Raw genomic sequence first — 16,142 nt, forward strand, 5'->3', positions numbered from 1 at the left:
GAGTCGCGGGGCAGCGAGCGCCTTTGGGGTACGAAACAAGCTCTTTAAATAGGCGAGCGAGCTGGGACATGCGCAGTGAGGCGGCCTGAGAGTGAGGCTCGGCTCGGCTCCGCTCCGGCTCGAGCTGCCGGGGATGCGCGTGTCACTCCTGACTGGGTGCCGCTGGTCTGTGAGGCTGATCCTCTCTTCATTCCGTCGCCAGCTACTTCACCGCAAATTACAGTTAGGAATTGCTGTGAATTGCATTGCGCGCTGCGACTCTCCCTTCTGCTCTCCCCCTCCCCCGAGACGATTGCCAGCAATCCGGAGTAGATAGAACTGTACGCTTGTGATCTGGTGATGGGTTAAGAGACAATGCAAACAAAAAGACTTGCACTGAGTGTGCGACCATTTATATCACTTTCAGAACGTGCCAAGGAGCTTCACAGCCAATGAAATATTTCTGAAGTGTAGTCATTGTAAAGTAGGAAATGTGGTTGCACTCCGTAAGGTTTTGTAGGCACCAATGTGATGATATTAACCAGGTAAACCATTTTAATCATTGAGGATAAGACAAAACATTGAGACTTCTAAATGAATTTTAAAATTTCAAAATATGTGGTTACATATTATATGAGAACGTATCAATACTGCATGTATAATATTTAGTGCTGTATGAATTTGCATTGTGAGTTTGTATTAGTATTGATTAAGCTTGTTTGATCTAAGAGCTGAAAATAATAGCATCTAATGTTTGTCAGAGTTGTATTGCCATTGCCATTTCTCAAGGCACTGATAGTGTATAAATGTACTGCCTGGTTTAGAATAAAATCATACAAATTACATTGAAATTATCTAAAAATGCAAACCATTCATGATGGTGGTAGCTATTTGCAATTATTTTAATGGTGAAGTATTGTAGAATTCTTACTATCTAGGGTGTGTTGTGCTTGACATGTACCAGTTAATGTAAAATGCCAAAGTAGTACCCTCTTGGTGCTGTTTCTCAGTTGGCCTGGTTGCACTTTGAAATGTTGTCACCTGAATGTGCTGTTTCTTAAAGTGCTGGATAATGTGTGCTTTAGGTAAATCAAATATAAAGATGTCATATTTCCTTTAAACCAAGGATGGTCGATCCAAAATTGATATTACTGCTTTTTCAGGCATGTCTGAAGAAGTTTCTAAGTAGTGTGTTTTAGGCCCTTTGTTGGAACTGGTCAAGAATGAATGAGCTTGCTCAGCTCTGGATTCTTCAGTAATCAGTCTTCATGTTCTTTGGACATACTGAGGAGCAGGAATTCTCTTGACTTTGTAGCTCATCCTCAACTTTCCTGGGATTAATCCTCAATATTCTTCCCTATTAATCAAGACAGATGTCACGTGCTAACTAGGTTGAAATTGAATTGGCAGTAGGATGAGTTCCCTATGGAAGCATAACATTCATCACCAGTTTGCTCATTTTAAGCAGCATCTGAAAATCAGGCCTCATTAACTTGATGAAAAAAAATTCAGCATTTACTGTTTTTATTTTGATTTCCAGCATCTGCGGTTTTTTTTTCACTTTCAAGAAATGCAGGTTCCCACAAAATTGAGAATTTTTTTTAGACTTGAAATGTTAACTATTTATCTGTTCATAGATGCTGTGAAACTTGGGCCTAATATTTGTAAGGAAGCTATTGTTAATTTGAAGTACAGTATGTGAATATGTGGTTATAACAGATACTTAATTTTTGTGAGCTCTAAAAACAATGTTTTGGTCTTAGAAATCATAAATCAAAGCTGTTGCCATTTATGATCTTGATAGATGCTTTCTGATTTCTTTGACTATATTAAAATGTACTTTTATTTATGGATAGTAGTGTCTGATTTTTTTGTCTTCATTTCATTGCAGAGAAGATGAGCAATTGTTATTGTAAAGGTGGAATGTCTAGCATCTGAAACTAAGATGAGATCTTGGTATTTTCAAGTTGGTAAACAAGGTGAATTTCATTAGAGAAGAGAAGTTTCTGTAAGTAGAAAGGAGCAGAACTGGAGAGAAAATCCTGAGATTTATTTATAAGTGAGACTTGTGTCAGTGGTAGGCAAACTATTGGAGAGGATTCTTAGAGACAGAATTTATGAGTATTGGAGAAGTATAGGCTAATTCAGGATGGTCAACATGTCTTCGTGATGAGCCTCACGAGCCTGACTAAATGCTTTGAAGAAATAACAAAACAAATTGAAGGCAAAGCAATGGATGTGCTGTATATGGATTTTTGTAAGTCATTTGACAAGGTTCTTCATGGTAGACTTATTCAGAAAAGTCAGGAGACATGGGATCCAGGGAAACTTGGCTGTGTGGATTCTGAATTGGCTTGCCCACGGAAGGCAGAGAGTGGTAGTGGATGGTGCATATTCTGCCTGGAGACAGTGACCGGTGGTGTTCAGCAGAGACCTGTTCTGAGACCCTTACTCTTGGTGATTTTTATACGTGACTTGGATGAGGAATGTAAGTTTGCAAATGACTTGAAGGATGGTGGTGGTGTGGATAGTGTAGAATGTTGTAGGTAATTGATAGGAAGCAGAGCTGGGCTGAGAAGTGGTAGATGAGGTTCAATCCGGAAAAGAGGGAAGTAATTGACTTTGCAAGGTTGAATTTAAAGGCAGAAGACAAGGTTAATGTGTTGATTCTTAACAGTGTCGATGAACGATATTTTGCAGTCCACATCCATAAATCCCTCAAGGTTTCAGTGCAAGGTGATGGGGTGGTTGAGAAGGTCTATAGTGCGTTGGCCTTCATTAGTTGGGGAATTGAGTTTTACGAGGTAGTGTTGCAGCTCTGTAAAACTCTGGTTATACCACACTTGGAATATTGTCTTTGAGTTCTGGTCACCTCATTATAGGAAGGCTGTGGGAGCTTTAGAGAGAGTGCATAGGAAATTTACCAGGATACTGCCTTGGTTAGAGAGGGTGTCTTGTGAGGATAGGTTGAGTGAGCTAGGGCTTTTCTCTTTGGAGTGAGGGAGAATGATTGGTGACTTGATAGAGGTATACAAAATGTTGTTATTGATACAAAAAGAAATTGCAGTGTCACAGTAGCATTACAAGTGCACAGATATAAATATTAGAAGAGAAGTAGAAAGAATTTTTTAAAAAGTTACAACAGACAGTCTTATCAGAAGTGGGGGGGGGTGAAGAGGAGGTCATTACTTCCCCAGCTTTAGGTTGACTCAGTATAGAGCCTAATGGCTGAGGGTAAAAATGACCTCATATAGTGTTCTTTGGAGCAGTGCAGCTGTCTTAGTCTATTTCTAAAAGTGCTTCTCTGTTCAGCCAAGGTGGCATGCAGAGGGTGAGAAACATTGTCCAGAATTGCCAGGATTTTCCGTAGGGGTCCTTTGTACCTCCATAGCCTCCAGTGTGTCCAGTTGATTCCTGTAACAGAGCCAGCCTTTTTAATCAGGTTATTGAGCCTGTTGGCATCACCTGTGTAAATGTCATTGCCCCAGCACATCACCGCATAGAAAATTGTACTGGCGACATCAGACAGGTCGAACTTGTGAAGGAGAATGCATATTCCAAAAGACCTCAGTCTCCTCGGGAAGTAGAAGCGACTCTGGCCCTTCTTGTACACAGCCTCTGTGCTGGTGCTGCACTCATGTCTCATCCAGGTGCATCCCCAGGTATTTGTAGGTCCTCACCACATCCATGTCCTCATCTTCATTTGTAACGGGGAGCGATGCAGGCTTAGTCTTCCTAAAGTCCATCAGCATCTCCTTTGCCTTACTAATGTTGAGCTGCAGATAATTCAGCTTGCACCATTTGACGAAGTCCTCCACCAGGGCCTGATACAGTAGAATCAGTGTTTTTTTTCTTCACGGTGGAAATGGCTAATAGGGGGAGGCAAATGTGTTTGGAAGAAAGTATAGGTGGGATGTCAAAGCTAGATTTGTCAAAGGGGTACCACAGTGGCCTAGTGGTTAGCACAACATTGTTACAGCTTGGGGGTGTCAAAGTTTGGAGTTCACTTCTGATGTCATCTGTAAGGTCATCCCCATGAAAAGCATGCATTTTCTCCCGGTCCTCCTGTTTTTTTCCCACAGTTCAAAGACATACCAGTTAGTAGGTTAATTTGTCATTGTAAATTGTCCTGTGATTAGGCTGAGGTTAAAGCAGGGGTTGTTGGCACTGCGAGTCAAAGGACCTATTGGACGCTGTATCAATAAATAAATTATTTTTTTTTTACACTGAGAATTGTGGATATGTGGAATGTACTGCTGGGATGGTGCAGAGGCAGGTACATTTGGCCATTTATGAGATTCTTGGGCACGTAGATGAAAGAAAGATGGAGGGAAGGGTTAGATTGATCTTGGAGTAGGTTAAAGGCTGGCATAACATCTATTTCATCTGTTGTGATAGTGGCTTGGGGAACATGCTCTAATTTTGACATAATCAGAGGAGATGCCTTTGCATATATTAGTTAATAATCTCTGCAATAGCATTTCCTCTGATTGTAACAAAGATCATCTCTCTTCCTTCTCCTTCATGTTATATTTTGTACGAACATAACATCTGTGCATCCAGTCCTCTGAAGTAAAGAATTTCAAAGGTTCACCAACCTCTGATGAAATTTCTCCTCACCTCAGCGGTTAGCACAACGCTTTACTGCGTCACCGATCAGGGATCAATTCAAGCCACTGTCTGTAAGGAGTTTTTGCAATCTCCCCATGAACCCATGAGTTTCCTCTGGGTGCTCTGATTTCCTCCCACATTGCAAAGATGTACACTTTAGGGAAATTACTGGAAATACTCAGCAGGTCAGTCTGCATCTGCAGGAGGAAAAACCGAGTTAATACTTCAGGTTGTAAAGCTTTCAGAACTGAGAGTGAGAGAAAACAAGGCCGTTAAGTTGTGGGGGGAGTGTGGGGGTGGGAATGTCTCTGGAACTGGGGTGACCATGGGACTAACGTGTAGAGAAGGTAATTTTAATAAGTGAATGAATACAGTTAGAAAAAAATGTAGCGAGTGAGAAAATCTGCAGATGCTGGAAGATGAAGTAATACACAAAATGCTGGAGGAACTCAGCAGGCCAGGCAGAATCTATGGAGAAGAGTTAACTGTCAATGTTTTGGGTCAAGACCCTTCATCAGGTGCTGCCTGGCCTGCTGAGTTGCTCCTGTATTTTGTGTATTGCTGTTGAATTCAATATTGAGTCCAGAAGGTTGCAATATGTCCAAGTGCTGTTCCTCAGTTTGCATTAGGCCTCCTTGAAACAGAGCAGGAGGCTACAAATAGGAGTGGCGTGGTGAATGGTTTCTGTGTAATTGAGTATTGGGAATCGTAACAAAATCAAAAACAAAGAAAGTACTACTGTTAATATAATCAGATGTGGAAAAAAAACTCCTGTACCTCTGAGTAGAAAGTGCACGTTAGTAAAAAAGATAATTTATTTAGTGGTTGTGATATACTGTGTTCAAGGCATGACCATGATAGCTGAAACTAATTAAACGAATCATTTTGAAATTTTCTTTAACAGGTGCTACAAAATACAGTGATAAAGAAATTGGTGGTATGCTAGTTTGGTCTCCGTATCACATAATTCCAGATGTAAAATGTAAGTAATTCAATTACTGTATCACTTTTTAAGGAGGTATATTAATATTACATTTGCTGTCATAAATTTACTCTTACATAATTGCTTTCAGGGAATGAGCATTTCATTGATCTAAAGGGATTGTTTTTTTAAAATTGTCTTGGTCAGAGAGATTGGTCAACATTATAGTATTTAGTTTCTACGATACTAATAGAATTTTTAAATGGCAACTTTTGCGATTGTAATGAGCACTGTGGAACTGCACAAGGAAAAAAAATACATTTTATGTACTGTGGAAAGATTCTGTGCCGAGGCCCCTTCGAAAAGCCTTGGTATCCGAATGATAAATCCAAAAACACAAAAGAAGTCTTACTCGTTTTAAGTTATTGTGCTTGCAAAATAACTTTATCTTTTACTGTGAAGTATTTAAATTAAATCTTCTTGACCCTTTTAATAGGTGAGATTTGTTGCAACTTGTGTATAATTTAGTAAACTTGAAAAATAAATCGATGAATCTATTTACTTCATGGGTGTGTTACTTGTAATATCCATGCTATAGGAAATATAAAGGGTTTTTAATGCTGTAAGTTTAATTGTTGAATACTGCTCAGTTGATATAAGCTAATTGGTTAGGAATCTTATAAGATTTGATTGTACTTCTCATTTTTAGGTTAGAAATCAAAAAAACAAGTGTTTCAAGTTTGCTGCTCATTGGCCATTAACTGTGAATTTTTGGGGAATATGCCTTTCCCTTGTCTACATTTAACCAAGCCAAATAACTATTGCCTTTAACATTAAATTCAGTCCATGAGGTTATTGATTAAAACATAAAGTAGATTGACTATTTTGAAATATTTGAATGTTTACTTGAGAAGAAGCTCTTTGCACTTAAATATCTTTTTGAACATTCTAGGAGCAGCTAAATTACAGTCGTCCCTCAGTATCTGCAGGAGATTGGTTCCAGGACACCCCCCCCCCCCCGCAGATACCAAAATCCGCGGATGCTCAAGTCCCTTATATAAAATAGAGTAGTGTTTGCATAGTATTTGCATATAACCCACGCACATCCTCCCATGTACTTTAAATAATCTCTAGATAATACCTAATACAATGTAAATGCTATGTAAATAGTTGTTATACTGTATTGTTTAGGGAATAATGACAAGAAAAAAAAGTATGTACATGTTTGGTACAGACGCAACCATCATAGCTCTTCTGGGAATGCTGATGCTGCCTTGGCATCACCCGGTGCCAATTCTCCCATGACCGTTAAGTTCTTGAGGCTGTAGCACTTTATGTAGCTAGCTAGCCATTCCTTACTAGCCTTAAACTCCTTCCTGATGCTCACAACACAAGTAGCGGACGAACAAGACGCGAGGTGAACAATGCTCAAACAAAGAGTGCTGGAGAGAGACTGAGGATCTGTGAAATGGCGGGAGGCTACAGCAGGGTATGCCTACACATCACTTCATTCGCGTGGATTCAGTGTAGTGCTCGGCGCACGGCAAATTCAAGCTTTGCTTTTTGGAACATTCTGGAATATTTTCGATCCGCGGTTGGTTAAATCCGTGGATACGGAGGGCCGACTGTACATTGTTGCATGTCTCTACTTTCATCTGTTACCTATGGACCAATGAGGAACTCTGCGATGTAGTATTCACTACTCTTTAACAAGACAAAATAAAATCCTTGATTCTTTTTTGTTCATAGTCATCAACAACTAAGTTGATGGATTTAACACTTTTGCCTCAATAGATGTGATGTGGACTTCAGTGGCTGTTTAATGCTCACTTTCTAAAAACTCCATAAGTTGCATTGAAATGCCTGATACTGAACAAAAAATGCTGGAAAAGCTCCATTGATCAAACAACATCAGTGTAGAGAGCAACAGTGCAAACTGGATAAAAGGATGTCAGTCTGGCATACTACTCTTTCCCTTTCCTAAGATGCAGTGAGACCCTGAATATTTTTTTATTTTGGAGTTCTGATTTTTACTTTATAATATTAGATGTTTATTCAAAAGGTAAATGTGAAGAAACAAAAATATATATATTATGGAGGGCAGCTAAAACAGTTGCTTAGTTCTTTAGTGGCCAATGGTTGCATGAAGTCAATTAGGAATCCAAAATAACCAAAATTGCATTTTTGGTTATTGAAAGGAAATGTAAGTGTCAGTGTTATACCATTTTAAACAAATGGCAACAAAAGTAAATGTGATGTTAAATGTATTAGAGACAAACATGAGGGAAGTCGCTCAAATCTCAGAACAAAGGAAAGTATTCCAACTTAAATGATCTGTTGGCTAGTTCAACAAATAAAATCAAGCCAACCACTTCAAATGTTTTACAGCCCTCCTCACTTTAACTTGCTGGATATGGTGATAAATATAATTTCTAACTACTGTATAATTGTGGAGCTGTGATGACAGAAACCAGATAGAGCAGGAGATAAAACTTGACAGGCTGAACTTGCTCCTTGAATTCAGCATTACTGATCCTTGTTTGGGTGGTATTCACTCAGCTAGGAGACTGGCAAGTTGCTGTGCGTTTAGGTATGCAGCCTGAAGAAGCCCTGTACAATTTTTCCATGAGGAGGCCAGGAAAAATGTGAATATTCAGATTCGTGTATTTATCACATGTACATGTACATTGATTTCATGTATTGTGGGGAAGTTGAGGCCTTCTGGTGCATGAGCAAAAAAAAAAGTTTATCACCAAGCCATGACATCAGTCATGGATATATGAATGGAGAAAGTAAAGCAGTGGAAGATTGTACCTTACTATGTACCGATATTAGTTTATTATGCTGATGTAGTTGCCCTCAATTAATACAATGTTCTTTCACCAGGACAAGTGCATTACACCATGTAAAGGCTAATCTTTACTTGGGTGTTGATATGACAAGTCATTATTTTTTTTATTTATAACATAAATTGTATATGCATTCTTCTTAAGATGTAACATGCACTTCTGTTACCAGCTGTGATTTTTATTTTTGCTATGTTCAGAAACATTAATAGACAATGTTCTTGGGTGGTTTGGGTTTGGTTCAAGGTTAGTTATTAGACTGCTATCTATATATCATGGGGTTGTCTTATTTTTTTTAAAAAGTTGGAACATGCTGGGCTTGACTGTGAAGAATGAAAGGAGACTTGGCTGAAATATACAGGATGCTGAATGTTCTTGAAGAATCTTGAAGAATTATGGAAGAATCTAGAACTAGAGGTTAAGTTTTAAAACTGGGTTCACCCACTTAAAATGTAGATGTAGCAAAGTTTTTCTCAGATGTGAACTTTTGGAACCTCTTTCTTCAAACAATGTTTGCAGCAAATATTTTTAAGGCAGAAATAGATATTCATTAAAAACTAGGCGGTTGGAAGGTTAGATTATAATCTAATTATAATCAGAGCTGAGATTATAATCTGATCAACCATAGTCTTATTAAATAAACTTGAAGGACTTGATGGTGAGTGGCTTACTCCTGTTCCTCGTTCATATGCTGATGAGGTCTGTTAAAGGTAAGTTTGAAATAATCGAAGTTGAAATTCAGAAAAATAAATCCTTTTTGAATATTGCTTTTTGAATGGCAAATTATTATTTTTGTGGAATGTTATGGATACTTGATAGCAGGTAATGATGAGCTGAGAAAAGTTCAAAGTAAATTTATTATCAAGAACTGTACATGTATGTCACCATATACAACCCTAAGATTTGTTTTCTTGCAGTGTACAAAAGAGAATAAAAATGCAAATACAAAATAAACAAAAAGTAATAATAAACACAATAAATAAATAAGTAATAAATATCGAGAACATGAGATGAAGAGTTCTTGAAACTGCGGGAACAGTTAGTGATGGGGCGAGTGAAGTTATCCCCTCTCAATCAAGAGCCTGTTGGTTGAGGAGTAGTTCCTGAACCTGTTCTGGAACCTGGTGGTGTGAGTCCTGAGGCTCCTGTACCTTCTTCCTGATGGTAACAGCAAGAAGAGGGCATGACCTGGCTGGTGAAGGTCCCTGATGATAGATGCTGCTTTCCTGTGATGACAACACTGTATAGAAAAGCTGAATGGTGGGGAGGCTTTACTCCTTTGATGGACTGGGTTGTATCCACTACTTTTTGTAGGATTTTCCGTTCAAGGGCATTGGTATTTCCATACCAGGCTGTGATGCAGCCAGTCAATGTACAGTCCGCCATACATCTATAGAAAGTTTGTTAAAGTTTTAGATGTTGAATCTTCACAAACTTCAAAGGAAGTAGAGGCACTGCCATGCTTTCTTGTAATTGTACCTGCATGCTGGGCCCAGGATATGTCCTCTGAAATGATACCACCCAGGAATTTACAGTTACTGACTCTTTCCATCTCTGATCCCTGGTCTGGACTGGCTCATGGACCTCCAATTTCCTCCACCTCAAGTCAATAATAAGCTCTTTGGTCTTGCTGTCATTGAATAAGAGGTTGTTGTTGTGGCACCACCTATCTAGATTTTCAATCTCCCTCCTATAAGCTGATGTTTCACCACATTTGATGTGACCAACTATAATGGTGGTGTCAGCAAACTTAAATATGGCATTAGAGCTGTGCTTAGCACGAGGTCATAAGTGTAAAGCAGATAGAGCCAGGAGCTAATCACCCAGCTTTGTGGTGCATCTGTGCTGATGGAGATTGTGGAGGAGGTGTTGTTGCCAATCCAAACTTAATGGGGTCTGCAAGTGAGGAAATCGAAGATCACATTGCACAGGGAGGTATTGAGGCCAAGGGTCTTGAAGCTTACTGATAGTATTGAATGCCAAGCTATAGTCGATAAGAAGCATCCTGATGTGTGAAGATGTACTGTTTTATAATCTGGCAAAATCAATTTTGATAGGTGATGTTAGATTAACAATGCCATAAAGAGTTCTTAAATTGAATGTGGGAATCAGGTTGAATCATTGGGAACTTCCTGAATCAATGTTTGATCTATACTCCTGTGATTCTATTATTTAACTTGGAATGTGGGAGCCATTAACTAATGCAATCTATTACTTGTGGGGTTGTTTTGTTGGTATTGCATTGGGTAGGTTAAGCATCATAAAGAGAAAATGTTACCAATAAACATCTGATCTGTTAGCATCTTTTTAAGCGAAACTATCCATCACATTAGAGAAGTTGAGATTTTCTCTTGAGATACCATGTTACTTGTGTAGGAAAGCTGTAAATTTGCAGCTTCGAGGTATTCTTATACTTTATGAAAGGGATGAAGATTATGGATGACTTGTTGGAAAAAAAGGGATGTTTATTAATGAAGCATTTTTCCAGATGGGCATGTATACAACTAACGGCACAACAAAGTGGGCACCATGATAGTGTAGCAGTTAGCAGGACACTATTACAATTTGGGGTATTGGAGTTTGGAGATCAATTCTGGTGCAGTCTGTAAGGAGTTTGTACATTCTCCCTTTGACCACGTGGGTTTCCTCTTGGTGCTCCGGTTTCCTTCCGGAGTCCAAAGATGTACTGGTTAGTATGTTAACTGATCATTGTAAATGTTCCTGTGATTAGGCTCGGGTTAAATAGGTGGGTTGTTGGGTGGCGCAGCTTGGTGGGCTGGAAGGGCCCGTACTGCTCTGTATCTCTATAATATAAATATAAGTCGGGCACAACATCAGACAATGGCAGTGTAAACATTCCTCTGGTCATTTCAACTGTGAGGCTTAGCTTTGGAGGGTACACTTCAGTAACCTCTAGCAAAAGGATTCTTCTTAACTATGACTTCTAGAATTACTAATGTTTTTCAGTTTTGGCCAGCAAGTTTGTCGTGTTTTGAAAGTGATCCTCTGTTGGTAATAATGAACCTTAGTGAAATTTGTGCTTAAAAACATTACCACTCCCTTGCAACACATTCCAAATGTTGTGGCTTTGTTGATTCAAATGGCAAGTGAGACAGAAAATCAACAAAGTGCCTCCTCATTGTTTTGAAGTACAGGCTAGTTTTTGAAATGTTCCTCAGGAAGGCAGCTTTGAAAATAGTATGTATATCTTGCCCATAATGAACATTGACAATTGCACAAGGCTTAACCAGTAAACATTTGTATTCCTTCTCCTGTTTTGCACTTTAAAACAATTTGTGTCAATTTGAAAATCAGGTTTGCTTTCAGCATTCCTGTTATAAATACAAGAATCTGTGATGTCAGTAGTCCATATTCCTTTTTTAAAAAAAATCTCCTTGCAGCAGTACATGTGTAGACCAGCTGATCACTGTCTTCAAGTACACATCTAAATAATTTGTATATTTTAAACTGTTAACATTGCTTAGAGCAAATTACTGTGCAGTGAGGTCAATAAACTATTCTTTCTGTTCTGAAAGCCCAAGAGCTTTAAGAGGTTTAGACTGTCTTAACTGGAGCAAAGGAAGCTGAGAGGTTTATAAAATCACAAGAGACACAAATAAGATTGGTAGATACTCCCAGAATATGGGGGTCTTAAAACTAGATGGGAAAGATGTAAAATGGATATGAGGGATAATTTCTCACACAGAGGATGATGTTATATGAATGAGCTGTCACAGGCAGTAGTAGAGAAGAGTACAGTTGGAACATTTAAAAGACACTTGGACAGGTATTTAAATGGACAAGCTTTAGAGGGATGTGGGCCAAATGCAGGCAAATGGAACTAATTCAAGTGAACATCTTGGTCAGCTTAGACGAGTTGGGCTGAAAGGCCTGTCTTCATGCAGTGTTACTGTCTCTAACTCAGTTTCATGAGATTTATTTGTGCTTTTTGTTCATTCATCACAACTCATTGCCAAGGAATTGTCTCACAACATATAGCATCAGACATATTTTCCTATCCTAACTACTGTTGTCATTAGATCCCATTGATTGTAGCTGAAATTGTGAATGGAGATAGTTTTTCTTGAGACTTCTAGATGCTTTATGTAAAAGTGTAGAAGTGTTCATTGCCAACATTGATATCATATCAGGACATTATAATGAATACCAACAAATGTCTGAACTGTGCCTGTATTTTATTGGAGGGTGGGGAAAGCAATTGCATTGAGTTTTACTTACTCTCGTTTTGTTTATATAGTGGATGAGTATATTGCAGTAGCAAAGGAAAAACATGGCTACAATGTGGAACAGGTTAGTAATGAACTATTCTAGTGGTTTATTTAGAAAGTTGAATACAATCTGTCTTTTTTTGGCGTCTGTTATTTTTCTCTTTTTCCAATAGTTTTCATTGAATATGTAAAAATTTATCACACTTTGATCTTTACATAATTTTTAATACTCTCCATGTTTTGCTGTTGGATCACAAAGGGATTTGAGAAAACCCATAAATTATATTACTGGTGGTGTAGTGGCACCTACACCAGACTTCAGGGTGAGAGGTCCCAGATTCGAATCCTGCCGGCTCCTTACACGAATTCCACCCGTGCTGGGTTGAGCGTTGAGCTAGCGACTCAGCCTTGCAGAGCAGACAAACGCTAAAGAGACGGCAGCATTGCCACCCGATGCACCAAATGAGGTGCTGAAGGAACTTCTTAAAGTTAAATTGTATTATTGTATTCTGCCCATATGATGCAACAAGTTTATCTGTAGCATGGTGTTTCCATTTTGCATCAATAAACTTCTGCAAGCCTGAACTTGAATAAAACTGATCGCTGTAAAACATGGAGATCTGCATAATTCGGTAATGAAATTAAATGTGAAGCAAATAACTGCAAAGTTACACGTGCATAAATGTTCCCATTTTCAATCCACTATATACACTCAGTGGCCACTTTATTAGGTACAGTTGTATACCCGCTCATTAAAGTAAATATCTAATCAGCTAGTCACATGGCAGCAACTTCAATGCATGAAGTCATGCAGACATGGCCAAGAGATTCAGTTGTTTACAGACCCAACAATAAAATGGGAAAGAAATGTGATCTAGCTACTTTGACCATGAAAAGATTGTTGGTGCCAGATGGGGTGGTGTGAGTTACACAGAAACTGCTGTTCTGGGATTTTCATACATAACAATCTCTAGAGTTTACAGAGATAGAACAAAAATAAAAATCCAGTGAGCTGCAGTTCTATGTGCAAAAATGCCTTGTTAGTAAGAGGCTAGAGGAGAATGACCAGACTGGTTCAAGCTGACAAGAAGACAACAATAAGTTACAACAGTGATGTGCAGAAGACCATGAGCGTACAGAAGTACACACAAAAGTGTATGTTTTGGGATGGCTAGAAAGTAAATCATAATGTAGATTGAGAAACTTTAGTTTCCTTACATGATGTATTTAGTCAGGTAATTGGCCAGGGTATCTGCTGGAGTGAAAATTATACACAAGTCACTTGGATTACAAGGCAGATGTTTTCACTGCTGCTTGTTGTAGAGTGATCTTGAGTGCTTGAATGTTTAGATAAAGCCAAAATCAGTTAATTTTGTGTTGTTCACTGTCCTCACTCACCCGGAGAAGAAGGATGGTTATGTTAGAATTCTGTTCTTGGATTATAGTTCAGCATTCAACACTACATATATATATAATATATAAAAAACAAAACACATCAGGGACTCCAGCCACACCAAGCACAAACTGTTTCAGCTGCTTCTGTTTGGCAAACGTTACTGCAGCATTAACGCCAGGACCAACAGACTCCAACATAGCTGTTTTCACCAGGCCATCAGATTTATCAATACACATTGATCTGTTTGCATATCTGACTGTACATGCATATATACAAAACAATTATGTATACAATCGTAGTGTTTGGGCAATATCCTCCCACATTAGGATTTCTTATTGTACATAGCGACAGAGACGTAACATAAGGATTTTGACTCCTTCGTGTTGTGAGATAGATGCAAGAAATAAAAAATTCTAACATCTCAGTTGTATCCTCTGATAGCAGGTGACTAAATTTTGCAGGGATGCTGGAAATGACAAGCACACTAAGAAATGGGGAAGTTCATGTGAATTTTAATTCAGTCCCAATTTTGTTTTTTTTTCATCTCTATGGTTGGATTTCAGAGACTTGGGCATTAAAGGCAGTAGCTAAGAGTTGTCAGGGCAGAAGAAAGGGGCTTACTGGTAGAGATTACAGTAACAGCTGATATGTAAGTACAATCATGTGAGAATGGTTTAGAAGGTTGAAGTGAAATCGTTTCTGCCCCCTGCCCTATAAACAAAATTGGGCAAGAATTTGTGCCTTCCTTGAATTTGTTGGCCATCTTGTATCTCGAGAATAAAAGGATGAACCTTTAAAACAGAGATAATGATGAATTTCTTTAACCAAGGGTGGTGAACATGTGGAATACATTGCTGCAGGTCTGCCACCTTCAACAGGACCCTACCACCAAACACATCTTTAGCTTCCCCGCCCCCATCCCACTCTGCCTTCCACAGGTTTCACTCCCTCTGTGATTCTGCTGTCCATTTGTCCCTCTGTCCTCATCTCCCTGCTGGCGCTTATCCCTGCAAGTGGCAGAAGTGCTGCACCTGCTCATTCACCTTCTCCCTCACCTCCATTCAGGGCCCCAAGCAGTCATTCCAGGTGATGCAGATCTGTTGGTGGTGTCTACTGTACCAGTGCGGCCTCCTCTACATTGGTGAGACCCGACGTACATAGGTGGACTGCTTTGTTGATCACCTCAGTTCCATCTGCAAAAAGTGGAGTTTCCTAGTGACCAACCATTTCAATTCCTATTCCCATTCCCATGCCAACATGTTGGTACATGGTCTCCTCTTCTGCCATGATGAAGCCACTCTCAAGTTGTAGGAAGAAACACCTCGTATTCAGTCTACTTAGCTTCTAACTTGATGGCATGAACATTGATTTCTCCAACTTCCGGTATTTTCTCCTCCCCCCTCCCTTTTCTTTTCCCCACTCTGGCCACTATCTCTTGTCACCTGCCTATCACCACCCCCTGTTGTCCCCCCTCCTTTCCCTTCTCCCATGATCCACTCTCCTATCACATTCCTTCTGTGGCCCTTTGCCTTTTCCACTTATCACCTCCCAGCTTCTCACTTCATCTGCCCTCCCCCAGACACCTGGCTTCACCAATCACCTTCTAGCTTGTCCTCCTTCTCCCCCTACCCCCACTCTTATTCTGGCTTCTTTCCCTTTCCTTTCCAGTCCTGTTGAAGGGTCTCAGCCCGTAACGTTGACTATTAATTTATTTCCATAGATGCTGCCTCACCTGCTCAGTTGCTCCAGCATTTAGTGAGTGTTGCTCTGGATTGCATCTGCAGGATCTCTTGTGTTTAAAGTAGGTGTTCATAGGTTCTTGAATAGTAAATGCATCAATGATTATGTGGAATAGGCAGGAAAATAAGGTTGAGAGGGAAAATAAATCGGCCATGATCAAATGGCAGAGCAGACTTGATGGGCTGAATGACCAGATTCTACTCCCATGTTGAATGATCTAAGAATAGTTGGTTCTCTTCCCCCACTGGTCCCATCCTCATCTTTTCTCTTTCAACGGAAAGGGCTACATTAATGAAAGCTTACTATTCAATTTCAATTTTTTTTCAATGTAGTCCTCTGACTCATGTTGGGGAGCATAAAATACTCAGCTTGTACTTTCCAAACTTGTTATACTTAAACAAGGATTACAGCCACAGGAT

The 16,142-nt window shown here is 39.3% G+C and overlaps 1 protein-coding gene across 5 annotated transcripts in view; it reads left to right on the plus strand.

Annotated features, from left to right (window-relative positions):
• rcor3 (REST corepressor 3) overlaps positions 1-16,142 on the plus strand; it is a 78,835-nt gene that overhangs the window by 706 nt on the left and 61,987 nt on the right. For all 5 annotated transcript variants that reach the window (XM_063055720.1, XM_063055719.1, XM_063055721.1 and 2 more), the window contains exons 3-4: positions 5,495-5,572; positions 12,617-12,669. In XM_063055720.1, coding sequence (XP_062911790.1) covers positions 5,495-5,572; positions 12,617-12,669 — 131 coding nt within the window. The remainder of the gene's footprint in view (positions 1-5,494; positions 5,573-12,616; positions 12,670-16,142) is intronic.

Source organism: Mobula hypostoma, chromosome 8 (assembly GCF_963921235.1).
Source record: "Mobula hypostoma chromosome 8, sMobHyp1.1, whole genome shotgun sequence".
NCBI classification, from domain to species: Eukaryota; Metazoa; Chordata; class Chondrichthyes; order Myliobatiformes; family Myliobatidae; genus Mobula; species Mobula hypostoma.